The sequence below is a fragment of the Aquila chrysaetos genome, chromosome 18 (assembly GCF_900496995.4).
Source record: "Aquila chrysaetos chrysaetos chromosome 18, bAquChr1.4, whole genome shotgun sequence".
In the NCBI taxonomy this organism is placed as follows: domain Eukaryota; kingdom Metazoa; phylum Chordata; class Aves; order Accipitriformes; family Accipitridae; genus Aquila; species Aquila chrysaetos.
In genome coordinates this window covers 24,062,494-24,089,014 of record NC_044021.1, presented here as the reverse complement: position 1 = coordinate 24,089,014, position 26,521 = coordinate 24,062,494, and the positions used below count along the sequence as shown (strand labels likewise).

The 26,521-nt window shown below is 40.7% G+C and overlaps 1 protein-coding gene across 4 annotated transcripts in view; it reads left to right on the top strand.

Annotated features, from left to right (window-relative positions):
* The window catches only part of KIAA0319 (KIAA0319 ortholog), a 60,689-nt gene that overhangs the window by 28,883 nt on the left and 5,285 nt on the right, over positions 1–26,521 (top strand). For 3 of the 4 annotated variants that reach the window (XM_030042050.1, XM_030042052.1, XM_030042051.1), the window contains exons 4-20: positions 1,993–2,176; positions 4,406–4,510; positions 5,181–5,278; positions 5,666–5,753; positions 6,325–6,417; positions 7,054–7,186; positions 9,068–9,296; positions 11,209–11,332; positions 12,736–12,868; positions 13,762–13,910; positions 16,324–16,475; positions 17,617–17,755; positions 19,010–19,169; positions 20,493–20,635; positions 21,997–22,119; positions 23,537–23,627; positions 25,666–25,757. In XM_030042050.1, coding sequence (XP_029897910.1) covers positions 1,993–2,176; positions 4,406–4,510; positions 5,181–5,278; positions 5,666–5,753; positions 6,325–6,417; positions 7,054–7,186; positions 9,068–9,296; positions 11,209–11,332; positions 12,736–12,868; positions 13,762–13,910; positions 16,324–16,475; positions 17,617–17,755; positions 19,010–19,169; positions 20,493–20,635; positions 21,997–22,119; positions 23,537–23,627; positions 25,666–25,757 — 2,236 coding nt within the window. The remainder of the gene's footprint in view (positions 1–1,992; positions 2,177–4,405; positions 4,511–5,180; positions 5,279–5,665; positions 5,754–6,324; positions 6,418–7,053; positions 7,187–9,067; positions 9,297–11,208; positions 11,333–12,735; positions 12,869–13,761; positions 13,911–16,323; positions 16,476–17,616; positions 17,756–19,009; positions 19,170–20,492; positions 20,636–21,996; positions 22,120–23,536; positions 23,628–25,665; positions 25,758–26,521) is intronic. The other variant, XM_030042053.1, reaches the window with a different exon arrangement.

The following is a 26,521-nucleotide window of genomic DNA, read 5'->3' as shown; positions in this document are numbered from 1 at the left end:
TCTGTCCTACAAAGCCAGGATAGCTGCTTCTCAGCTGATAGATTGGCAAAGGGCCAGGAGAGGAGGAAAGCCAGAGGAAGCTCAGAGAAGTAAATTTCCCTCAAATTTGGAAGGCGAAGAAACACTTTTGTTTGCCAAAGTGTGGTAAAGATGATCTTTTTGGAAGATGTGGGATGGAGTATGTAAAGGAAAACTATGGAAGAAAGGCCTTTTATCAGGGTATGAGGCAGGACATGCCTGAGGCTTTCCTTGTGCATGATAATGTTGTCAAGGATGAGATTCCTGCCAAGGGTCTAGGCTTGGCATGCTGAAGGCATTACCTTAGGGGAGCTGCAGTCCCTGATCCTGCTGTCAGTGTCCCAGCTGCTCAGACAGATCTTCTTACTGTCCGTGTACTGAGCGGAGCTGGAGGTGTGGGCACAAAGATGCTTGTGTTATCTGTGTTATGGACCCATCTGGAGGTGCAGATCCTGGTGTGGCCCTTGGCATCCTCACAGGGTAGGCAGCCACAGTCCCCAACACTGCTGTCGCTGTCCCAGCTGCACAGGGATCTTTTCTCTCTGTCCTTGTTGAAGGCAAAGACAGAATTGCAGATGACTTCCATGCTCTCTGTTTCCTTGCAGGCTGGGAAGCAACAGTCCCTGACATCACTTTCATGTTCCCAGCTGCACAGGGAGCTTTTCCTCCTGTCCACATCCAAGGCAGAGCTGCTCTGATTTCCTAGGGAGGCAACAGACTGCAGAGTGAAAGTGGAGCACCTGAAATACGAAGAGAAACTGAGAGCTGGGACTGTTCAGCCTTGAGCAGAGAGGGTTCAGGGGGATCTTACCAATGTGTATCAATAACTATGGCAGGAGTGAAGAAGATGGAGCCAGGCTCTTTTCAGTGCTGTCCAGTGACGGGACAAGAGGCAATGGACACAAATTGAAATACAAGGGATTCTATTTAAATACTAAAACCCATCTTTTTCTTTTTTCCTGTGAGAATGGTCAAACACTGGAACAGGTTTTCCAGAGAGGCTGTGGATTCTCTGTCCTTGGAGATATTCAGAACCTGACTGGACATGGTCCTGAGCAGCCTGCTGTAGCTTACCCTGCTTTGAGGAGGGGCGTTGGGCTAGGCAATCTCCAGAGGTCCCTTCCTACCTCAGCCATGCCAACCTTCATAATCCTATTCTTCAATTAATAGATTACGTACAAATAATAGCAGTATGTTATGTCTTCATGTGCCACGCGCAGTAGCCATCGTTGGCAAAATGCTTTTCTCTAGATGTTAGGTCAGAAATGAGTCTTGATAACATAAGGAAAAACAATTGGTCCGTAGAAACTAATGTGTCATGGAAAGTTGATGGGGCCTGAGAGAGAGGGGCAAGGTGATAGGCAAGGCTAACACAGGGCTGAGTTATTCCTGCAAATCTTGCCGTGTCCTTTGCTGCGGTTCTGATTTACTAACAAGATGGGTTAGTGAGAAGAACACGAGTGCTTGGTGACTGAAGTAGAGAAATTTAGGGCATTTTATTAGTGGTGAGGAAGTAAGAAGGTATGAGCAAGTTCTGGTCTGAGCAGATGTAATAAGAAGGAAGGATTCTGTTATGTTTGTGTGTTTACAGCATGAAGACAGTAATACTCACCACATTAGACTTTCTGTCATTGGCTTTTAAAGGTTTATGACTATATTTAGACCTGTCCTACTGTTCTGTATTATTTTGAGAACTGATAGCCTTAGTTGTGTTCCAGGCTACCTCATTTTGATGACCATAGCCTACACTGTTCTGCCTCTGAAACTTGGAAAATGATTAGCATTTCTTACAAGCCTGATGGAAAAAACTCACTCCTCCTTTTGATAGTTATTCTGTATAGGAGTAAAACCTCCTAGTAACATAAATCGGTAGGCTCACCCTACATGCCATTTAAAAACCAGCATACCTCTAAACCTAGAAATGTGAAAAATGGCTCACTTATAACAACTCTTTCCCTATAATTCATTTTTCAGGCTGCTACGCCTTCCCCTTCTTCAGGCAAACTGGATTTCTCCCCAGGTGTGTCAGAGAAAACCCAGACTCCCACAATGACCCCAGAGAATGTCACTGAAGGTGGGATCATGCTACTTCCCCCTAATACTGTGCCATCTCAGCCCATGCAGCAATTCACACCACCTGCTACTGCTGCTAAAGCAGGTAATGTTTCAGCATAGCTGGAGATCTGAGGGGTACCTGCAGGTTGGACAGTGGGTGGGGATGGCTTTACTACTGTCAGGCCTCCAACCTGTTGTTAGTGATGAGCTTGCTCTTTATCCAAATGTAACATCATCCCACTTTAAGCCTGTAGACCTACAGTAACACGGCAAACTCCAGACCCCTTAGCCAGTTACTTCTGAGGCAAAACTCTGACCGAGTCCATCATTAATGGGAAATTATAACTCAAGCAAATACAGCCAAGTAAAAAGCAGAGATAAAAAGCCTTTTTTAAATGGCTTAATTCTTATACTTGGTGAGAAATACCTGAGGCTTTCTGGAGTTTCAGAATAGTCTCTTCTAGCTATACTGTTATTTTTGTGTGACTCTTCAGAACATTGCTCCCTCTCAGAAACTCTTCAGTAGGGTTCCCACTAGATCATGTCAGAGATCATGCAGCAACATAGGTGGGACCTGAGGAAGCTCAGCCCTTAATAGGGGAGAAGCCTAGCCCTTAGTAGGGGAGAATATGGCCTCCTTATTCTGGGAAAGAAATGCTTTGCTCTGATTTCAAAGCTGTGAGGAAGCCTATCAGACTTCCAGCTGCAGAGCAAATGTTTTTATTTTGAAAAGGACATGTTTTAATATGTCCTCTGTAGTTGTGTTACTCTAACATACACACAGAATTCATCTGCTTTCTCCTGCTGAGTTTCCTGCCTCCCCGTGCACCCTGACAAAAAGTTAGAAGGGCCACAAGAAGCAGAGAAGCACAGGTGTGTGTTCTTCTGCACTCCTGATGTGCTGAGGGATATGGAGAGCTAAGCCCCTTGCTTCCTGGTAGAGCAAGTCTGATCTGGGAAATTCTTGGCACCCTCTGCCAAACTGCAACCTGCCAGCCAGGATAGCAGTAGGAGGTAACAGGAAGACATGAGCTACAAGAGATCCCTCTCCAAGGCAATGGATCATCATTACCATTGAGTGTTGACTAGGCAGCTCCTCCTCCTCCTTCACAGGAGGAGGTTGAAGAGGACTCAAAAAGGAGCTTGGAAGAAGAAGCTGAAGGGAAGGTTGTGATGAATCTCACAGTAAGTACTGCTTTGTGCAAGGATTGCCTCAAGTTTGTGTGTTCTCAGCCCTACTGTCTTGGAAGTCTCGAAGACAGTCCCTCCTTCTCTCCATTGGTCATCACCCTCATCTAGCCATTTTATTCTCATCTCATGTGGAGGTCGAAGTACAAACCTCCGTTCCACTGGTGTCTAGGGCAACTCCCATGAGCAATTACGGAACCTTGGGTGCATTTAAGTAGCAGTGATAGAAAGTGTGCTGTCAGTGTGGCCTCTTCACTTCATCCATTTTTTAGACCTCTCAGCTGCTACTGCTGAGTAGCTTCTTGCTCATGTATTCAGAGTTTGTAAGTTGAACGTTTAGACACTAGTGAATGTTGCCTTTGGAGAACCTTTGTTCTGTGGGTTCCGAATAGTCAAAGGAAGACGTTTAAAACCTTTGAAATACAGGTCTATGGGAACCTTTCCTGAAGGTGTGCTTTGGTATGTTTCTGTTGGGAAGTGGATTTGTGGACTTCAGCATTTTTGGAAGAGGAAAGAGTTTTCACAGATGAGAACTGGGACGGTGTTCCTGGATGGCAAATAGACAGAATGTGCAGTTCAGCTACAAACACCTTTGCCTTGCTATGCAAATAGAATTTTTAAAAGGGACACTGAGCTGGACATTAAGGCATGCCTCACAAGTCCCACACAAACATAGAAGTAGTGCTTCTTGGTGAAAGAAGGCGTGATATTAGAGTTCTAGTATAGACTATGTTACTTTAATTAGGTTTGTCCTGGTGCAGATGGCTTTTTTGTCTTCTGTAATTGCATATTTTTAAATTCCTGCACTTCCATCCAATTACTAAGAAAAATGCAGAATTCTTTATGCAGAGCAATGTTACCTTTGATATACAGGAATAATCTAAAGCAGAGGTAGGGGAAATGACACTTCATATTCGGGGAAGAAGAAATATTTTGGTTTGCTAGAAGGTGAAGGAGCCGTAGTCATGATTATAATAGATTATTATTTGATTATGTATTGAGGAATTCTTTTTTTTCCTTATCCTTGCCTATTCACTGTAGAGTGTTTGTCAAATTTTACTTACTCCATTATAAATAATATTTGAAGATACTAAATTTATATCCATCCCTTCTGTTAAAACATAATGTATTTATTCTGTCTTAGATACAGTAAAAGAACTTATTGTGTCTGCTGGAGATAACATACAAGTGATGCTACCCAAAAATGAGGTTGAACTGAATGCCTTTGTTGTCCCGTCACCACCTACAGGTGAGTTGAATGGCCTTGGCATACAAGGAGGTGCACACACTACCAACCTGTAAATGCAGACAAGTCCTGAGTTATGTGAACATCCACACCTTGGGATAAAACCAGCTTTCTCATCTCCTACTACTACCTTTTTTGTGGCTCCAGCTGCAGAGAGGATTTCCTCCTTTGGATTTTAGAGATTTCTTTTTTTTAAAGTGGCTTTTATTTTCAAAAGCTGAACTCATTAGCCAGATGGTTCAATAGAAAGCCTGTAGTTTCTACCAAAAGATGATCTGGCCCAGATTATAGGATCTTGCTGTAAAGTAGAGCCAGGGGGGGAGTAGCTTCTGAATGCAACAGTTACTTTGAAACTACCAGTGTCGGAACTGCAGCAGCAAAGAATATGTATTTCATAGGTAGCTATGTAAAAAGCATTCACTTCACCTGAAGCTGTTTTTTGTGAAGCAATTACTTGTGAAGTCTATTACATCCTTGCTGCTTTACCAATTTACAACACACTGCAGAAGTTTAACATGTATTCGTACTGCTTCGTTTTGCAGATTTAAACAGTAGCAGTCATGATTGCCTACTGTAGCATTTTATCTGAGGGATGGTGAACTTGATTTCTTTGTTTCCTGGGCTTATTGTGAAGGCAAAGCTGATTACTCTTATGATGTGTTATTGTTCTTAGAAACAGCCTACACCTATGAGTGGAGCTTAATCAGTCACCCTGCTGACTATGGTGGTGAAATGGAGCGCAGGCACAGCCAGACCTTGAAGCTCTCTCATGTAAGTGAGCTGTAAGCTCAGGCTCACTGTGTTTGTGTGGTCCTTTCACAGGAATCTAACCTGTGGGAAGGGCACCTTGATTCAAGGAGTTCAAATGACTGCCAGAATCTCTTCACTTAACCTGTGTCGCCAAATCTTTACCAGATTAGAAGTGTCTTTTCTAGAGTGCTTTAATAATTTTCTAAGATAGAGTAAAAATTCTTAAGTGTTTGCTTTGTATTCCCTGCTTCTGGGCAGTGACTAGTGGCCTTTTGTGTATTTGTTTATAAAAGGAGCTCGAGGTTTCATTTCCAGATTTTCATCTGTTTACAATATGATTGGCAGATTTATGCATACTGCTTTTGTATAATTTGACATGTAACCTGATTTGTTCTGTGTTTGTCTCAGTTATCGGTGGGACTTTATGCCTTCAAAGTGACAGTTTCTGGTGAAAATGCCTTTGGTGAAGGTTTCGTAAATGTCACAGTCAAACCAGGTAAATCAGTTGGCTAAAGTAATGAAATTAATTTCTTAACAGCAGCAGTTGTACAACATCTATTGTCTAATAGTCTGTCAGTTACTGTCTGTCAAAGACATCTGGTATGCCAGTCATGCAGAGATGTTTCATATCTTGGTGTCTATAAAGCATTTTAAGGAAGTAGAGTTAAGGATCTTGCTCACTGTGTTTAAGTGCTCTCTGGTCTTGCACCCTCCTCACGCAAGGCCTGAGATAGCATCATGCCACCTTTTATGGTCCCCTTCTCCAGTACAGCTAGGGACAGCAATCAGGTGTTGAACCAGCTCTAGCTGCAAGTTACAGTGCTCAGGTCTGATCTACATTATACCAGTTATAAGTGGCTGCAGCAGAAGACTGCTGCGTCAGCGTGCTGCTCTTCAGTAACCTTTTCTCTCCCTTGTCCAAAAAGGACAGCAGATGCTGCAAAACTGTCAATCCTAGATTTAAATCACTGGGGACTATTGATCTGTAGAGTTAACACATTAGTTTTGCCTGGTCTTTTACTACCTTTTATTTTTTTTTTTTCCCCCACCCCCCATCTTTCTTACAGCAGTCAGAGTTAACCAGCCGCCTGTTGCTGTTGCTTCACCCAAAGTACAAGAAGTTTCTTTGCCTACAACTTCTACCTTCATTGATGGCAGTCGTATGTACTGGACCATCCTGTGCTTATATCCTGTGTTTTTAATACACAGTTACAACATTATTGTTTGTCAGTTACAAGTGAAATTCCTTCTTCTCACTTTACTCAGAAGTTCCCCGAATCATGATTTATTTGGGGGATTTGAGTCCAGTTATAAATTATTTTACTAAATAAAAAAAGTAATAAAATGCAGCCTTCCACTTGAGGATTGAGATGGCAGTATGTCGGAGGCGGCTGCATCTAAACAGCAGCTACTCTTACAGCTTCTTCCTGTCCTGCCCAGATGGCCTCTGTGCCAGTACAGCTGGGGCCACGGTAGAGAGTTGTCAGCATAGCTGTGATGAGATGTCATAATTACATTCATAATTACTGAGAGCAGACAAGTTGGAATGTGCAGAGTCGGAGACTGATTTTTATTCGCGCAGGTGTGAAGAATTTTTTTGTTTGTTTGTTTAGATAAACCAGACCAAATGTAACTTGAAATCTTGTGGTTTAACAGCTATGGTACATGAACTCTGTTTGAAAATGCTTGAAAAGATAATTGTAGAAAAACAGTTAGGGATCAGTTCATGAAAGACTTCAGCATTCATTCTAGCAATTGCTACAAGAAACTGACATGTTTTTCTTTAATGATTATAGAAAGTATAGATGATATGAAGATAGTGAGTTTCCACTGGGAGGAAATTAAAGGTCCTTTGCGAGAGCAGAAGGCATCTGCTGACACACCTGTCTTGCACTTGTCTAACCTTGTTCCTGGAAACTACACTTTCAGGTACCTGCACAGATGCTTTCCTTTGGGGTTTTAACTATTTCTGTGATGTCAGCTAAATCTTTGTTTCTTTTTGTGCTCACATGTACCTCCTCAAACAAAAAACTTTTTTCTTCTGCATGCTCTTACCCTTCATTTTGCATGGCGGAGAGACATAGGGAGCAGTTTTATTAAAAAGTGCTTGCAGTGATTATGTGATACTGGTATAGTGATACTTTACAACACAAAGCTATGCAAAACAAGGTAACAGAAATGAAATACCTCCCACTCCCAGCAAAGACTGTGACAGAACATTTTTTTATTTTTTTTTTTCCTCTTCCCCAACTTAGAAGTTGGCAAGTGTCCTGAGATGAAACTCTGTAGTCAGGCTGTGAAAGACATCCCCTGAAGGGTAGTGGCAGACAGAACAATATTGGGATACTGATTCTCACAAGGCATTGTTCTGTACTGATTTTAATAAGAGACATTCAATTCTTCATAAAAGCTTTTGCCTTGCTACTGTTTTGCTCTACTTAAGCATTGCTGAAGCTGGATTTTGTCTAGACAATAGAAGCAATATTTGTCGTTCTGAGTGCTTTAATTAAAATCAGAGTTTATTTTCTGAACTTCTTAACTTAAAGCCTAGTCTGCACAGAGGCAGACTTCCCACTGACCCAGCCTGGGTTATTTGGCTGCTAGTGGGTAACAGCCTACCAGTCAATATGTTATGTATCAGTGTAGCATCAGCACAATGTTGAAGCCAACGTACATATGCATTAAACGTGGTGCTTTGCATAAGCTTCACCAAAAATTGCATAGCTTCGACTTTCATTCTTTGTTCTTTACTGGAATTGTTCCATATTGTACAGAGGCAGAAATGAGCATAGGATTTTTTTCTGTATTAAAAGGGCAGAACTTGCTTACAAGCAGTGCTCTAAGTGTTTTCCAAACCCTAGGGAATTAAGAAATCTCTTGCTATATCTGTGCACCTTTAGGGGAGGCTGAGGTACTTGAACAATAGAGCAGTGTGTTCAAGCTTACAGGAAATTAGGTGGTCAACAAGATACAGTGCTCCTGATACACGTGGCTGTGCATCCACTGCAAAAGTGTGTGTTTCCTAATGACAGAGTTAATGAACACTAGTTTTATTCCCACTCAGGGAAGGCCTCGAGTGGTTCCCTTCCATGTGGTCAGCCTGTATTCAGTTTTCACAACAAAGTGAATTAGAGATGTATTTGGTTACCATGCTGTGGAGGGCAGTCTTTCATCGCTTTCAGGTGTCTGCAGCAGTCTCACTTTAAGATGATTTGTTGTTGTGTTTCTGAGAGGCAATAGTGTTTTTTTCAAACCCTGTACTTTTTTTAGTTTTGTGACTTGACATCTTAAAAAAATCTGAGCTGATATTAAGCTCCATTAAAATTGGTAATAGTGTGCCACAAAGAAGTAAGAAGTTAGGAACTGCTACTGTGCTATAAGCAGAGCTTCTGAACATCCAGAGTAGCGTTGGATGTAGGTGTTAACAGGGACTGTTCCACTATGGCTGATGTATGAATTCCCTGGTTTTTATTAAGTAAATTTTTTAAAGAATTTGCAGTGAAATCTGTTTGAAACTGGTGAAGTTGCCATTGACTGCAGGGAAGGGGTTTCATCTGGGATCCAGAATAGCTAGGCTTTTTTTTTTTTTTTTCCTTAAAGGTTGAAAGCTGTGTTTGGAAACAGTCTTCCAAATTTCTTTCCTACCTTAGCTGAGGGATATGTGTTTCTGAAGCAGAAGTTCGTATAATCTAATCAGTGGCTCTGTTTTAGGAGGTGTTTGAAAAAGTGCCAGAAAAAGTTAACCTTTGAACTTAGGAGTTGGCAGAAGTCCATCTTAACAGATTTCCAATATTTTTTTTCCTGTTGTAGGCTCACAGTGATTGATTCAGATGGAGCAGCCAACTCCACCATTGCATCTCTGACTGTCAACAAACCAGTGGATTACCCACCTATTGCCAATGCAGGACCTAATCAGGCAGTCACCTTGCCCCAGAACTTCATCACGCTGAATGGAAACCAGAGCAGCGATGACCATGAAATTGTCAGCTATGAGTGGTCACTCAGTCCCAAAAGCAAAGGCAAGGTTGTTGCAATGCAGGTATGCCTATTCCTCCTTGCATAGGATTGGAGAGCTCTTCTATCTTTGCCTCTAACATGAGCAAACGCACACCTAAGTAACTACTTAAAAGCAGTGAAATATCTAGAATGCTGTTACTTTTGGGGGGGGGGGGGGGGGGGTGTTTTGGTTTGGTTTTGGTGTTTTGTTTTGTTTTTTTTTTTTGTTCCTCTCTGATATATTCAGCTCTTATTTTAGATACTACTTTTAATTCCTTCTCATCATTTTTTTCATTCCTTGTGGCCATTTCTGATTCCTGCTGTTGTTTGTTTCCTGGTGGTTTGGAAAGACTTTGAGTTCACAATGTCTGTCCTTAGGCCCTAGAGTCTGCTCCACAGGTTTCCATCTTCTGAGATGCTGGACATGCTGCAAACTGTTTTTGGGAGAATGTGTGTGTAGTCGGGGTTTTCTTGTAACACTTTCTCCTGGAGAAAGTAGGACTCAAACAGAACTTTAATTTTCTGAGTGAAAGATGATAAGACTTTTGGCAGTGTTATGCAGCCATACCCAGTGGTGGGTTTTTTATGCTCACTAAAACATGGGTTTCCTATGAAGGCTAACTGAATTTATTCTCTTATTTTCATGGCTGTATTTTTTTTTTTCATCTGAGAAAAGTTAATAAAAATTTTCAGTGGACTTGAACTCAGTAAGTTGTAGCTCTGTAGGCAGTTGAGGTAATTAATGTAACGAAGCCAGCTGAAACTGAGAAGTCATTTTTTAGAAGACATGATTTCTGCTATGTTGCAAATGCTTTAGACCTTCAGAACTAGAAAGAGATCACTTTGTAGATCTGTTTAGGAAAAGAGTAATATTGATGCAAGCAAACACTGTAGAGGCAATTACGAAACTATGGAAGGGCTTTATAACGTAATGGCTTATTTCTGGTCATTTACTAGGACAAACACTTTCCAAAAGCATACATGAAACCTGAACTTGTAGTTTTTAAGAACTGTTCAATCTTAAAGCAACCTTCCTGAAAGAAGGGAATGACTGCTTGAGATACCTAATGGATTCATTGGATATTTAATGTGGAAATGCAAGAGCATTTTACAATTTCTTTTCAAGAGCATAGTAATCTTTTTCATGTCCCTCAGGCTGAGGATGCTGGTCTCAGGTGTGTTACATGGTATCCATGGTTAAAGTGCAATGTAACAAGTACTTCTGCTGGTTAGTTAATCACTTAAGTCCCTTAGTTCTCATTATCATCTTTATCAAAAAAAACCCCAAACCTAGTTGCATTGTGATTTGTTATTCCTCATATGAGAGATGCCACAGATGTTCATTTTGTTAGCAAAAGGACCTATAGCTGGGCCCAGTCATTTTATGAGTTTATACATGTATCAATTAATACTGCTGGAAAAGTATACTCAGGACAGAATAGTCTTGTTTAATATGTGTTTTTTCCATAAGCCTATCTGGCTGGGATCAAGTCAAGCTTGGTTTTGCATTTAACAATTTTTATAAATATTATATTAAAGAAGGTCATGATGTTTGGTTTTAAAATATCTCTAAGGAAATGGAATAAGCTGTAATAATTTCCATCAGTGTTTAATTTTGTAATTGAGAAAAATGAATGTCCTATGTGTTTCACAATTACCATTGTTCAGAAATAATGCAGCAAATATACCATCATAGGAAATTAAGGTTTATTGCCTATAGATATTTCTCTGGGTTGGTAGGGACAGTTGCAGTAGTGAATACATTAGATCTGTCTGTGCATCAAAATTTAAGTCTCCTCTTTGTATACAGGGTGCTTAAACTGCTTACTCAAACACTGTATTTAGGAATTAAAACCAATTTTATTTTTTCGTCACATTTCCTCTGTAAGACCTTTCATAATCCGTGAGCATTTCCGTTTTATCTCGCACTTTCTGTCTTTATAAATGCCGTGTAGGGAGTGCGGACACCGTACCTCCAGTTATCTGCAATGCAGGAAGGAGATTACACATTTCAGCTGACTGTCACAGACTCCGCAAGGCAGCGGTCCACAGCTGAGGTCACACTGATCGTACAGCCTGGTAAGTCAGCTGCAGGCAGGTCTGGGTCCCTCGGGGTGGGCCAGCTTGGTGCCTTAGCACTGTCCTCGAATGCCTCATCTCCCCGCATTGCACCACTGAGATGGCAGCCTGGATGTCTGGTATCCCCGCATCAGGGACTCTTCCACCTCCATTTTCTGTGACAGCAAACATTTAAAACAAGTGTAGAATCGTAGAAAGTCTGGGTGGTGATCCTGAGGGCTCACACTGGCCTGATTATGTAAGGCAACCTGCACAGAGATGTGTTTGAGTGTACTTCTAGAAGCAAAAATGGAGCCCTTGAGTTTAATGTCCTACAAAATCTGTTTTGCAAAACTGTTCAGGGTATCAATCAATGCTTTGCTCAGTTTTCTTATTGTTTTGCAGTTCTCCTTCAAGAATCCTTGTGTGGTTTGAATTCTCACTAGAATTGCATTGCACTTTCTAGGGAAAAGTGTCAAGCAAGGAATTTTCAAAAGGGGCATCTTTCACGTGTTTGTTTAGATATGGGAGCTGCATGATGAATGGGCCCAAATGGTCCAGGCCTCATGAGATTTTTCTTATGCTTTTTTTTTTTTTTTTTTGTAATGTGTTTGCCTGTTACATCCAAAGTGGCCTTTTCTGCCAATCTGAAGGTCTTGCATTCCACCATGGGGCAATGTTTTGTCTTCCTGTTGTTGCATATTACACATCTTTTTGTAAATGACCCCTTCTGGGAAAACTTTACAGCAGGCATTTACTGCAGAAATCAAGAACATGAATTTGGAAGTACAGCATGTGGTGGTGCCTTTTAGACCCATTATAGTGTAGAACTAGAAAGATGTTATTGCTGAAGTCAGGTCTAAGAGTAAATAAATATCCAGGAAAATGGTAGCATTGCCAGCTTTACCATGCCACAAAAGCAGAGGTTGAAAACAGAATAATAGGTTATATGTTTCTGCACTAAATTCTCAAAGGCTTTAAATCAGCATTAGTTTAGTGGTGTCGTGCTGACCTTGAGCAGCAGAAAACCTGGGCCATTTTCTTCTTCGAGGGCAAAGAACCATATTCGTGTGGGTGGTTTTGAAAGGGATGCAGTGGTGGAACCAGGAGAATACCCCGCCACTCCTGTTATAAAACATTTCATACAATGCATTGAGCATGCTGCAAAATTTTTGGAGTGTGACTGTGCCTTCAGATATGACTGAAGAAAGGAAGTACTTGCTGTGGGATTTGGCTGGTTGCAGAGCTGGTCTCTCCCACCTAGTATTTTCTGCTGGCTTGTGCACGTTATACTTGTGACTTGTACCTTTGAGCCAATATATCAAATTTGTAATATAGTATTCTGTGTAAAATCTTCCTTCTGATTGGCAGTCCTTGCCAGTAACTATCTTGCAAATGTCATATACAAAATACTATTTTTACAGAAAATAACAGTCCTCCAGTAGCAGTGGCTGGCCCTGACAAGGAATTAACCTTCCCGGTAGAAAGTACTACACTGGATGGAAGCAAAAGCCAAGATGACCAAGGCATTGTCTTCTATCATTGGGAAAATATCAGGTATCTAGAGATTTTACTAATCTCCAGTAAAATAGAGAACAAAGTGAAAGGGATTGGATGCCAGAGCCTTTTAGGCAATTGTGTTGTGTGATGCATTGTTTGAGAACTGCTTTGAGGATCTTCTTGCTCACGTGGTAAAAGGGTAAGAGACAGGATTTTAAGTTCAACTTGCAAAGCTTAGGCAGTTTCTGCCTGTGTTTTGCAATGTGTCATTTTGAGTCCTACTGTTACTAAGTTAAGAGAAAAATGACAGGAACTTCCATGTCTCCTGTTAAAAGGCAAGTAACAGGCTTGGGTACCCTCCCGTAATGTACAAAGTCTTTCCATCAGTGCTTAGAACTAGGGTTTCTTAGTCACTTGTTTGTTGAATAAGAAAGTAAATTGACAATCTGTTTAGCCCTAGCTTTCAATAGTAAGTGACTAAAGCACTCTTGAATGATGACTGAAAATATTTTACGAAAGTTTGTAATGGTATGTTTATGTGCAAAACACCTTCTCCTTTTATTAAGGATCAATTAATTGGCTTATGCAACTGTCATATCTATGGTGCAGGAAGAGGTGGGCTGGCACCCTGTACATGTTGTGAGTGTCTCTTAGAGCAGCAGTGTTTGCATGCTGCTGTGAAGTAGAACAGCGAGGAGGTTGTACTTCTCAAGTGCATTTTCTACTCTTCTAATAACTGGGTATGTGATGCTTGGGTGCTTTGAATGTCTTGAAAAAATGGATTTATGAATTGTCTGAACTAAACTCATGTCTTATAGTTCTTCAACCATCAATGCTTATAGTGGTAGTAGATCTACAATATACATAAAAGCAAATGGCATGAGTGATGCTGCTGAAAGAACAATTTGGCTGGCTGTGCAGGATTATTTTTCTGACATGTTTTGTTTCAGTGGACCAAACTCTGTACAGATGGAAAATGGTGACAAAGCAATAGCAACTGTGACTGGTCTTCAGGTTGGTACCTATCGCTTCAGGCTGACCGTGAAAGACCAACAGGGCTTAAGCAGTGCATCTGTGCTGTCTATTACTGTGAAGGAAGGTAAGCGTAGTTGCTGCTGCTTAGGATATGGTAGGCAACTCGCCAGTTAATTCACTTACTAACAGAATGTAAAGGAAATTGGAGCAGAAAGGGATAATGTATTTGTTGTTATATTTCAAGGGTATTCAAGAAGAGTTACTGCTGTTTTGTAATAAAGTAGTATTGTGAGTGACCAGTAGAGTTAACTTTGCTTACTGCAGGCTTTTTAAAAGTTAAATATATGCAGAATTAGTTGTAATAAAAATGCTCCAAAATACTGTTTTTGACCATGGAGTGTCTACTTCATTAAGAGGATATGTTTTTATTTTCTTTTCAAAGTTAAGCTTTGAGCAGAAAAGCAATTGTACTGTGGGTTTTAAGCAACATCCAAGAAGTGAGGTCTCAGAGTATACCAATTTCTACTTAAAAACTTAACATTAAAAGACCTGTATTTATTTTGTTTTTTTGATACAGAGAAACAGTTGCTGTGGTGGTTTTTTTAATGTTTTTTTTTTTCCCCCCAACATGCATGCTGTAGAAGAGGCTTTAGGATACTACTACCTATTGTACGAGATTATAGAATCATTTAGGTTGGAAAAGACCTTTAATATCATCAAGTCCAACTGGAAACCTAACACTGCCAAGTCCACCACTAAACCATGTCCCTAAGCACCACATCTACATGTCTTTTAAATACCTCCAGGGATGGTGACTCAACCACTTCCCTGGGCAGCCTGTTCCAATGCCTGACAACCCTTTCAGCGAAGCAATTTTTCCTAATATCCACTCTAAACCTCCCCTGGCGCAACTTAAGGCCATTTCCTCTCATCCTATCACTTTTTGGTTGGGAAAAGAGACCAACCCCCACCTCACTACAGCCTCCTTTCAGGTAGTTGTAGAGAGCGATCAGGTCTCCCCTCAGCCTCCTTTTCTCCAGACTAAACAACCCCAGTTCCCTCAGCCGCTCCTCATAAGACTTGTGCTCTAGACCCTTCACCAGCTACGTTGCTTTTCTGACAGAGGTACTGTCAGGTACTTCTGACAGATTTTGTAGCTTTGACTTAAGTTGCACCCTCAAGTTTGCAGGTGGTGATAATCCAACCATCTTTTGCCTCATGTTGTTCCTTAAGGAGGGATTTTAGCAATCACCATGGGCCTGTGCCTCCTTTCAAAGAAGGTGGTGTAATAACATTCTAAATCTTGTTTGATACAGAGTTTGGCTTTCTGTTGAATACCTTGTTTTTTGAGGGGAGCAGTGCACTCTGGCTCTGCAAGTGTGGTACCTATACCATTTATGAAATGATAGTAGAGTTGCATTAGAATCTTAGCTGCTGACTTTCTTCAAAACAGTGCAGCCTTGTTTCTTTTTCACTTGGTATCACTGCAGAACAAATGAATCTTGGAGAAGAACCTGGACTCAGTTTTAGCCATGTGCATCATTGGCTGAACTGTTTCGGAGTTTCATTTAGGTGTTTAGTCAGAAACACATGGCAACAGCTCTGCCCAAATGTGTCTCATGGTCTCATTCACGCTGTGAAGTGTAGCCACAGTGTGTACTGACTACAGTCACAGGTTCAATATTAAAAATATTTAGTGCACCAATACCCAGGTTTACCCAACTGGTTTATTTGGAAGAGACAAGGAGATCATTTGTATCACAGAGAACTCTATGCTGTTCTAAAGAATAGAGTTACAGCCAATGCCCTGGAGATCTGCCCAAAATTGAGTTATTTATGTCCAACCTAATATTCAGACCAGCAAGGTATTTTACTTAGCATCACAGCTTCCTGGAGCTCTGTCTTACCGCTTGTGTTCTAAACAAAAGTCAGTGATGTCTCATTTCTGGAAAGAGAATGTGTTCATGTTTCTTTGGTGTTTTTTGGCCATACTCCCAATGCATGCCTTAATTTCACTGCTAGCAGCGAAGCAAAAAGCATTCGGGAACTGGGTTTACTCTAAATTTCCTGATTACACTTTGCCTAAATACAGGCATTGTGAAGATACAAAACCTTACACAGGCTTCTGTTGGGTGGTAAGTGATTCTCAAGATGAGAAGAGCCTAGCATGGTGATCTCATGCTGGGCTGTGTTTCTAAGTAGGCAGGAAAATCTTTTTGTTTGACTGAGAAGATCTGACGCTTAAGTTATTGTGAAACTAAGTACCCCACAATGCTTTTTGAAAAAGATCTTTTTGGATGGTACCTCTTATTGGTATTCTCCTCATAGTGCAGCTCTGCTTTTGTCAGGTTGTAATAATCCAGGAGCCCAATTCTCTATACCCACTCATCCTTTCCCTGTACCTTTGAGACGAGATTCTGTTGTTACTGCCTGTAATCATCAGGTAAAGAATTGCAGTGTGGGTGTATTGGCAACAGCATGTCACATTTTGCATGTTTTGAAAGCAAATCCTTCTCCTCCACTATTTTTATGGCTAGAAAACAACAGTCCACCCCGGGCGCATGCTGGTGGGAAGCATGTTCTAGTGCTTCCAAATAACTCTGTTACCTTGGATGGCTCAAGGTCTGCTGATGACCAGGGGATTGTGTCATATTTGTGGATTCGGGATGGTCAAAGCCCAGCAGCTGGGGTAAGTTTATTGAAGGTTATAATGCGTCAAATTTGGCTCTTGTTATGCATGTAGTGTCCCTGCAGCAGGGCAAGCAGGTATGACTCATAAGATGCTATGGGGCATGGTGTCTGTTTCTGGTTCGTTTCCCCTGCTGTCTCTAATGGTTTGGTTCACAGGGCTTGTGATATTTTCAGTACAGCTACAGAATGTGGTAGCTAAGTAAGAGGACTGCAGCAGCGTGGACTTAGTTGGGAAAGACTTGAGACAGAAGAATAAAGTTGTGTCTCTTAAAGAGTAATTGGTGATAGTACCAAGCTAATGTGTTTGAGAGAAGAATCATCTGAAATCCAAATATTCCAAAGGAGGAAGGGTCTGAGAGAGCAAGAAGTACCGATAAAGACTAAGGAATCATGTCTAGTGCCAGATGAGGCGAAACTTGTGCTTTAAGTTAAAAATGGTATTTGGTGCTAGCTGTATAGATACTTTGCCTGGCAGACCACAGTGAATAGCCTGCATCATTAGGGCAGTGGAATCTGCTCTCCGAGTGGGGCCAGACAGCAGAAGTGCCTCGTGATAAACTGAAGTTCATATGTCAGCTACTAAAGCTGTGATAACTTCTTTTGCCTATCTGCAGGAAGTGTTGTGGACAGCTCTTTGCAGTCAGGAAGATAGTGGTAAATCAGCAAGAGCTGGGAGAGGAGGAACAGCAAAATGATAACAAAGTTTCTAGAAGTAATTCGCATGAGGGTATGAGAAGAATTGAAGAGGTTTAGCTTAAATATAGGTGGCAGATGGTAGTTGGAGATACATGAACTCCAAGGAAAGGAAGTAATTTGGGAGTTAAGAAAGCAGAACTAACGATACTGGAGTAAAATTGAGAAATAATAATGTAATTGTCTCAGATTTTCAAGCAGATGAGTACTTGAGAATGTCAGCTGTTTTGTCTGGGGTTCTTTTTTAATGAAAACATCCATACTGTGCAGACATCCTCATTAATTGCCACTTCCACATTTGCATTACTCTGCTATAAACTGTGGGTAGGTAACATTTGTCTAAAAGCCAAAGCAAGAACTCACACTGTCATACCAGATACCTGACTTGATAGTGACACCTGCAACTTTCTCTGAGGGTATAATCATCCCGGTACCTTTTTTTGCAGGATGTGATCCATGGCTCAGACCACGAGGCAGTACTGCAGCTAACTAATCTGGTGGAAGGAACCTATACTTTTCACTTGAAAGTGACTGATGCTAAAGGAGACTCAGATATTGATTCAGCAACTGTTGAAGTGCGGCCTGGTATGACAATTAAAAGGTCATCGATACGTTGTGAATACCTCATCTTTGTTCTCCTTTTCACTTATTTATTTCAGTGGTGACAAGATTCTCTCAAGTTAAAACACAAAGCAAACAGGTCACTCTCTTCCTACCTTCTTATTGTTCTCACAATAGGCCTGAGTGTGTGTCCTGGTTTAGAAGACATGTCAGAATTCTTAATTACCAATTACATCATTGCCTTACTGGAAGCATAAATAAATAAAAATTGTACTTCCTAGTTAATATTTTCATTAGGTTTTTGTTGCTTTTTATTCATTGTAGGTTTTTGTTTCTTTTTTCTGATTGTTAATCAGTTTGGCCAATGGAAAGAGATGGGAGCTAAGCATTAAGTTTAGGTACAAATGCTGCTTGTTTTCCTCCTTTCATCCTGAAGGACAAAAACAAACCTCAGAATTTCAGGGGTTTTTTAAATTGTCTTTTTATGGTTTGATATTACTCATATATACGACCTGTTTTCAAATGCAGGATAAATGGCGATGTGATAGAAGCATAAGTTGAGATTTCAGGAAATGAGTCTGAAATCTTGAGTCTGTCAGATATTTCTTGTCTGTCTGGTTCCTGGGCAATGATTTTATTTGTTCCTCGCTTTATTGTTGAATGTAGTCACAATAATTGGCTCAGGATTCTCACTGGATATCTGTGAAGCTTGTTTTGTTTGCAAGGCACTCTAGAAGTTCAAGTAAGTTTTAACAGAACCCTTAGTTTGTGAAGGTAAACATATTTGATATTTCTCAAATTGACTGTCCTCATTTAGACTCGCTCTCGCAGTCTTGCATGCTACCATATGAGTCCATCTTTGCCTCCCTTTTCCTGGGTGGTAGCCAGTAAGAGATAACTAGCAGAGAACTTAAGAATTAGATTCACCTAGTCCTTACCTCTGACCTTAAGATGCGACTTAGGGGGAGCAGAAGGGGGATTTAGGGGAACGGAAGCTGTTATTCTGCACAGAAATGTGTTAGCGCTGAACTGAAGTACACACTGAAGTACTTTCAACTGGTAAACTGGGTTGCTATCTTAGGACCCACAAGGTTTGTTTCAGAGGGAATGTGAAAATGCACTTTTCTAAGAACACAAAAGGATTGGGTTATAAGGGATATGGGTCTTATGCAGGAAAATATAGTATTAATAAATACTTTTGAGTACTGCATGTTGTCTTCAGTTGCTACCAAAAGATTTGCCAGGCTCTGAAAGAATAGCATGTTCTTTTTCTGTCAGATCCCAAAAGGAGTGGTCTGGTGGAGCTGATTCTGCAAGTTGGAGTGGGACAGCTGAGTGAACAGCAGAAGGACACCCTGGTGAGACAGCTGGCTGTATTGCTGAATGTTTTGGATTCAGATATCAAAGTTCAGAAGATACAAGCCTACTCAGATATAAGGTACAAATATATCCTGCTGTGTCAGGAAGATTTGTGACTTTCATTGACTCTGTCACAGCTCATAATTAGTTGCAATAATCTTTTCTAAGACAACAACAAAAATGCTATAGGTCTCAACAGTGTATACTTTAGAAGGTGACTTTCTTTTGCTGTGGTAGAGAATTGAGGAAGTAAGCTCTCTGGAGGCTCAGAACTGAAGTGTTTTGTTTAAAAAAAAAAGAAATTTAAAAATTCTCCATGTTGGTTTTTTTTATTTATTCCTTTAAAGAAAGCATGTGCATATATTTCGGTGTCTTTGTTCCATACAGTACTACTGTTTTTCCCAAATGCTGGATGGAGTGAGACAGACAGACTTTCTCAGTGAAGCAAGTATTGTATTTCAAAATAAGGTTCCAGCTGTATCTGATCAAACCTGGTTTATTCCCCTTTTCTTCTACTTCCTCTCTAAGGTTTTGATATTCCAATTATCTTATAAACATTTTCCCAGGTAACTGGTGATGAAAATCCATTTTTTGCAGAGAAAACTACACAATGAATACTTCTAAGTGTGGTATCTTACTGTGAAGTAGAAATACCCCCTCTACTTGGTGTAGAGGGCTAGAGGTGGCTGTGTGCACACAGAGAAACTTATCAGCATGATTGGTAGAACCTGTTGACACAAGTGATCTTTAAATAACTTCTTGTGAGCTATTTGGTAATTTAAAATCCATTTTGGTGTCTGTTCAGCTGTTGGGGAACCTCTTAAAATTGAAAAACAAATCGTTTGGAAAATTTAGCTTTCATAGCTATGATATTTTTAATCACAGCTTCCATTTACTGCTTTTCAGATAAAGATGTTCCCTTACGTGTCTGATACAGGATGAGATCAACACCACCGAACTTAAAAGGGGGCTGGGAGTGGCTCCCACATGAAGTTCTCTGGCTCCCTTGCTTCTGAGCTTTTCCTCCTCTTAAATTCAGTTTCCTGAATTTACTCAAACTGCTTTAGAGTGCTTTGTGATAGGTTCTAGGTGAGAGTGGGGAAAGCAAATGTATACATACTTCTCTTAAAGCGAGAGTCAGGAAGACCAAGGAGGGAATTACATTTGCTGTTGTCCTCACCTTTATTCTGTGAAACTGAGAAGCCAGAGAACTGCTGGTGCTCCTGGCTCAGAATGAAGTCCATGGCACTTGGATGGAGTTGACTGATCCATGGACAGAGTTCCCTAATCTTTTATCAGTAGTGGCATTTGCTTTCCAGAAACAAAACCAGAGGCTGTAAACTGAATGCCTGACAAAAGTGATCTTTGACAGCAGTCATGACCTTAGCTGTTCTTTCTGCAGCACTGCGGTTGTGTTCTACGTGCAGAATGGGCATCCTTCCAAGGTGATCAAGGCATCAGATGTCTCGCGAACTCTGCATTTGCAGCTTTTGAAAGAGAAGGCTGACTTTCTGCTTTTTAAAGTCCTGCGGGTTGACACGGCTGGTATGTTTTGGATTGTGCTTGCTCATCTCGGAACTCTGCAGGCGTTTGGCTAACGTAGCACCTGGAAACAGTGCGTGAAGGCCTTCTGTCTGCCATCGGGTGTCTGGGCTTTGATGTGGCTTTCCGAAAGATGACATTGAAGACAATACTTAAAATGCATGCTTATTTGTGGTAGACTTGTGTTCTTTTAAAAGGTATCTGTAACAGCAGGCAAAAGCACATCTTAATCTCGGCTGCATCAGGAAGGCCTTGGGAATGAGGATAAAGATACCCCGCTCATACCATCTTTTGTTGGAAGATGGGCAAAACTTAACATAGCCATAATATAGAATGTTTCATGTCTCTGGTTCCTTCAAGGCTTTTAGTGTTCAGTAATAGGCCTGTAATGTAACTTGGTTTTGTCTGTCTGTATCGGGCAAAATGGTCAGGTGATCACTGTGTTATAACCTGGTCTTCTAATATTTGCAACATAGGCAGGCCCCTGGGGTTTCTTATAATGAACTTTTTCTTTTTCCCCAAAAGATACTTGGACTTCTAAGCCTATTTTAAACTTAACTAGTAATGTGAACCGTTTATGAGACTCAGATATTACAGATATGACTTTTCCATAATTTAAAATCAGGACATAATGATGCAAATGCAAGTAAAATGAGCAAGCTCCGGCAATAAGAGTCATTGATTCTGTAGTAAATTCTGTCTGTCTTTATCTGGCAAAAAGGGCTGTTGTTCTATTGTAAATGTACTTGGATTACCAAAATGTGTAGGTGTCACTTGAAAATATGCATTAACATTTTTCTTGACGTAGCAAATGTGCTACTCTAAGTTTTAAGGAGAATAACTTTTTATTTTAGTCTGATATGATGCATTGATCTAGCAATAGCTACTACTGTAAGCATATAAGGTATGTAAATGTTCTGACCTCAAATACTGTAATTCAATTTTGAAATACTGAAATACATTCTAGCTTATTGGTATGATGCTTGTCTTCTAGTACCTGAGAATGCTGATATTCCCCAGTTCTCAGGTACTTTAGAAGTTCTTAACATACGTCATAAAGAAAGGAGCAGGTCTGAATTCCACAACTTCAACTCATGTTTATTTCTGATTAGAATAAACTGTTCTTGACTTGCATACGATTTCAATATTGTATGCATAAGATATATTCTTATATTTCTCTTCACAGCCAGCAGTCTGCTGAACTGTAAATCTGTTTAACACATAACACCAAAGGAATGGGAGATTTTAAAAATATCAGAATGTTACGAACTAGATGCTTTACTACCAATCTGGTCTTGCAGTAAGGGAATGCGTGAGAAGTTGTCCATCTACACAACTGACCCTATGTTTGGTTTTGCTCTTAGCCTGTCTTTTAAAATGCTCTGGACATGGACACTGTGACCCCATAACAAAGCGCTGCATTTGCTACCAGCTGTGGATGGAAAACTTGATTCATCGTTATCTAAATGATGGAGAGAGTAACTGTGGTGAGTTTGGGTATTGTGGGATGTATTTCAAGAATAACTCATCATTTCGTTAGGCTGTTGATAATTTGCTGTCAGAATGGGGAGAGTACTTAGGAGGTAGATGCTGAGGGAAGACTAAAACAGTCTCTTTGTTTTCCAGCCCAGCAATATCTTTCTGTAGAAAGTTACTTGAATAACGTCTTGAAATTATAATATCTTGGCAGTAGTAGCCTATATTTAAAATATTTTAAAAGTTTAAGTTTTAAAAAGTATCACTATTTGAGGAAAAAAGCATGAAAACTTTGTTATGGGAGAGCGAGCTTGCAACAGTTGGGGCCAGTTGGAAGGGTTGTTGAACAGTGTGGGCATTGCAAAACTTTTGAGTAGTATTTGTCTGATTGTTGGAAAGCTGAAAAAGAGGCTATGACTTAGATTCTCTGAGTCGGTGATTGATGCTTCTATGCCAGAAGTATGATCTGACCTAAGGACGGAAAACACCAGTGTTCTGGACTAACCAATATAGTCGCCTTTAAAACCTCAGCTTTTTGGCATAATTAATCTCACTGTTTGTTTCAGTTTGCCTGTTGCCTCTGGGAAATGCAATTTAGTTTCACCAGCTTAATCATGTCTATATTCTGTGGCACACCTAACATACTAGCTAAGCCTCTCTATTTCAAGTATTTAATAGTTTTAATTTAACTAGATTGGTCTTCTGCATAAGTTGAAATAAAGCTCAACTCTTAGTACTGTGCAGGCTTGGAGACGTTTGAGCAATGTGCTAGTCTTCAAGTAAATCTATAGAAATTTATAAGGAGTTTGCTACAAGCCATTAAGTAACCATGGGCCGTGTGTCTGTTAGTGAGTGAAGAGTAATTGACCAACCAAAATGGGACAGTAGGTTTTAAGCCTGAGGCTGGGACCTCCTGCAGCCCTGCCCTAATGCTGTGTTGTTCCATAGTGTAATAATAACACTGAAATAGTGAGTTGGAGTTCACATTATTGTACATCTCTCTGTATTTTTCTCATATTTTCCTGAATTTACAAGTGTAAGCGGGCAGGTAGAAGGATCTGTCTCTAATCAGCTGCTCTTTTAAAGCACTACTAAAATGCCAGACCCAGAGTACACCTATGTTTATTTCAGGTAGAGAATAACAACTGAGGTGGTAACCATGCCCTCTTGACTTTCAGTTCCCACATAAACTTCAGATGTCTTGGGATGGTAGAAGGTATTGGAGTGGAAGGAAATTTTCAAACATGCACTTTCAATCTGGAAGATTAAGAATTTTTAGGGATTCTTCTGAGAAGATGAAGGTGCTAAGTTTTCCTAAGTTCCTGTTGCCACTCCCTGTTCCTCAGGATTGGTTATTTTAATAGAGTTGTATTAGAAATTATCCTATTCTTATTACTTTACAAAGCACTGTTGTGTTTCTTTTTTCAGAATGGAGTATACTCTATGTGACTGTATCTGTTTTTATTTTGATTGTGGTCATGGTAGGGCTTGCCTGGTTCTGCATCTGCTGCTGCAAAAGGTACGTGATTTGTGTTTCTTTTTGATGGGGGTATATGCAAAAACTGCACACAACTGCCCACGTTTTAGTCCAGGCCTTAGCACTAAACCACTGAACTGTTTTCAGACGCCTGAGGAGCTGCCTGTAGTTATTTCTGTATAGACACACTTTGTTGAAAAAAGGAGTATCCATTTGTGGCTCTGTGCTCTTCTGCATTTTAAAAAACAAAAAGCTCATATTGGAATATCTTTCATATTAAGAGATAATTTATGTTAACACTCTTGAGAGTATACTGCACATCTTCATGGTCTCCCACTGAGTCCTCCCGGTACTCCATGCTAAGGAAAAAAGAGGCACACCCCGAAGGTCACTGGCGTAGGAGTGTTCTGGGCGATGGGAAGGGAGCTGCTCCCAACCTGCTGTCTCCCTTGGACAGGAAGGGTGGACATGGGGGCTGCGTCTGGCTGACAGGCAAGGAGTACTCCAGTGATCTCAGTCACGCAAACTTCTTGCTTCCTCTTTACTTAAACAGTTTTGCCTACTACTGTATGTCGTTTCCCCCTCTGGCCCTGCCTCCAGTCTTTCCCAGTGAGCTGGTAAGAAATTCTCTTTCAAGTGACAAGCCCCTGCAAGTTCTGTCACTAGAGCAAGTGTTTTTGCTGCTGCTCAGCAAATAGATGGCTTGTTCAGGTGTTAGCAAAAATGAAATGCTGTCAAAATCTTTCTGGATTTTCAACTCCTTCTAGGGTGTCTTTGCAATATGTAAAGGATGCTGTTTGAAATGCGTGGGAGTTGATACTGATTTCCTTTTTATGGTTAAAGGAACTGTGCTGTTAGTAGAAAGGTTTAAATAGAAGTGTGTTCCACTCCACCCCACAGTGTGGGGTGGAGTCTCACAGGCTTGTGTGGATTTGATGATAAAGGGACTGTTTATGGAGTTCAGGTGCTTCTGGCCTTTGTCCTCACGTGGCTTGTGCCAGAGAGTGAGGACTGGTTAATACAGATACATGTAAAAAAGAGGAGAGAAATGCTGCACAGGACAGAATGGCAAGAGGTGCCCTTTGCCTTGTGGAAACTACAGGAAAAAGATACACTGTAGTCTAAGTTTTGTCTGGAGTTTTGGAGGTTTTAAAGGCTTTGTTGAGTTGGCAAATGAACTCCCTATTTTAGAAGACTGTAGAGGGGAGGCTGAGTGGCTGGCTATTGCTGTAATGTTGGCTGAGCAGTAGTAGGTGGCTTCTCCACTGTGAACTGTGCAGTCTGGGTGGGAGTGCTTCTCCAGACATTGCTAGAGTCAACACTTGCCTTGATAAAGGGCATGTGTCGTTGTCTATGCCCACACCCCCCAATCCTTTGTTCCCTCTCAATGCAGTACAAACAGTTCTGTGTCTGTTCCTCTAGCTCCATGACTTTTCCTTCTGAATTAATGAGCAGATGAGTTAACTCCTGCAGATAGCTGAAACTTAACATAGAGATGATAATGTTCGCAGCATTGTGGAAGCAGATGCTGGGGAAGGATTTAAATGAAGAAAGAACAGGTGGGGCTTTGTCTACAGACCAGTAGGGCTTTGTCCCTACATATATATGAGGGAGCCAATCTCCATTTTTGTCTGGTCTTCTCTGTAAGCATAACCAGACAAGCACCAGTTTTGGGGTTTTGTTTTTTGTTTTTTGGGGTTTTTTAACTGAGAGGATTGAATTGGGGACTAACCGATTCTTACAGAAATTTTATTCGGAAACAAATGAATATGTGTCTACCTTGTGTCGAGTTAGTATGTTGAAATTGAACAAACTGAATGCCTGTGGCCTAGGAAAGCAAGTCAGTCTTTCTTGCTTTCTTCATCTTTGTATATCGGAGAGAAAATAAACTATACTCTCTGATCCAGATTGTACAGCTGCTTTATACAGGTATAAACTGGAACAACTCTTTTTAAGTGGAGGTGAGAAAGTACTACGAGGTTCTGTATATTGGGGTATGTAGCTATGTGTATGTAAAGGGAGAGGGAACAGATTTATGTGTGTATGTGAGAACTAAATGTCTTTTGTGGTAACTTTTTAGCAGAAAGAGGACAAAGATAAGAAAGAAAACAAAATATACCATCCTAGATAACATAGATGAGCAGGAGAGAATGGAGCTACGACCCAAATATGGTAAGCACTATCTGTTTCAGCTGGAAACTCATCCACCAAGCTTACAGTTCATGTATTTGAATTGCCATCTGCAGTCAGGAGGAGCCCAGAAGCTGGCCTACAAGTTTGGGAATGGCAGAGGCAAGCATAGACAATGAAATGGTTGGGGGAGAATCACCTCATTTCTTTCATGAGGCCTTGGGCTCAGCTGCTTCTCTAAGCTTCTTCATTAATCTTAATTTAGAACATCTAATTGTCCCGCAGACTTCCTCCATGTAACCCCTCCTCTCCTGCACACACTTTAATTTGGAGCTGTTTTTATGGCTGCACAGCAGTTCCCTTCTGGTCCATTAGTGCCCTGTTAAACATCAGTAGACTTCAGCTGCTACCCTCTGTTCACATATATTTTGATTTACCTGAGTTTCAGTTTTTATCAGGGGAAATACTGGAATACAGGGAAATAAAATCATCATGAGAAATTGCTGTCCTAGAAAGACAGGCATAACATTTCTGTAGAAACTGTGACCTTTCATTGCCACTCGTGTTAATCAGATAGTTGAGTGGGCAGACTAATTTCCAGATTCAAGCTATTAAAAGTACATTAGCTATGTACTAAGTTCATGTAATTGTTTTGGATTTAAACGCATATATTCACATTTCAGAGCCATAAACTGATGGGCCTGCAGTGAAGTCAGAAGAGAATCTGCCTGACAGTATATGGTACCTCCTAGGCCAGTTTTTATATCAGTGGTGGCAGTGGTGCATGCTGTTATGCTGGATTGCAG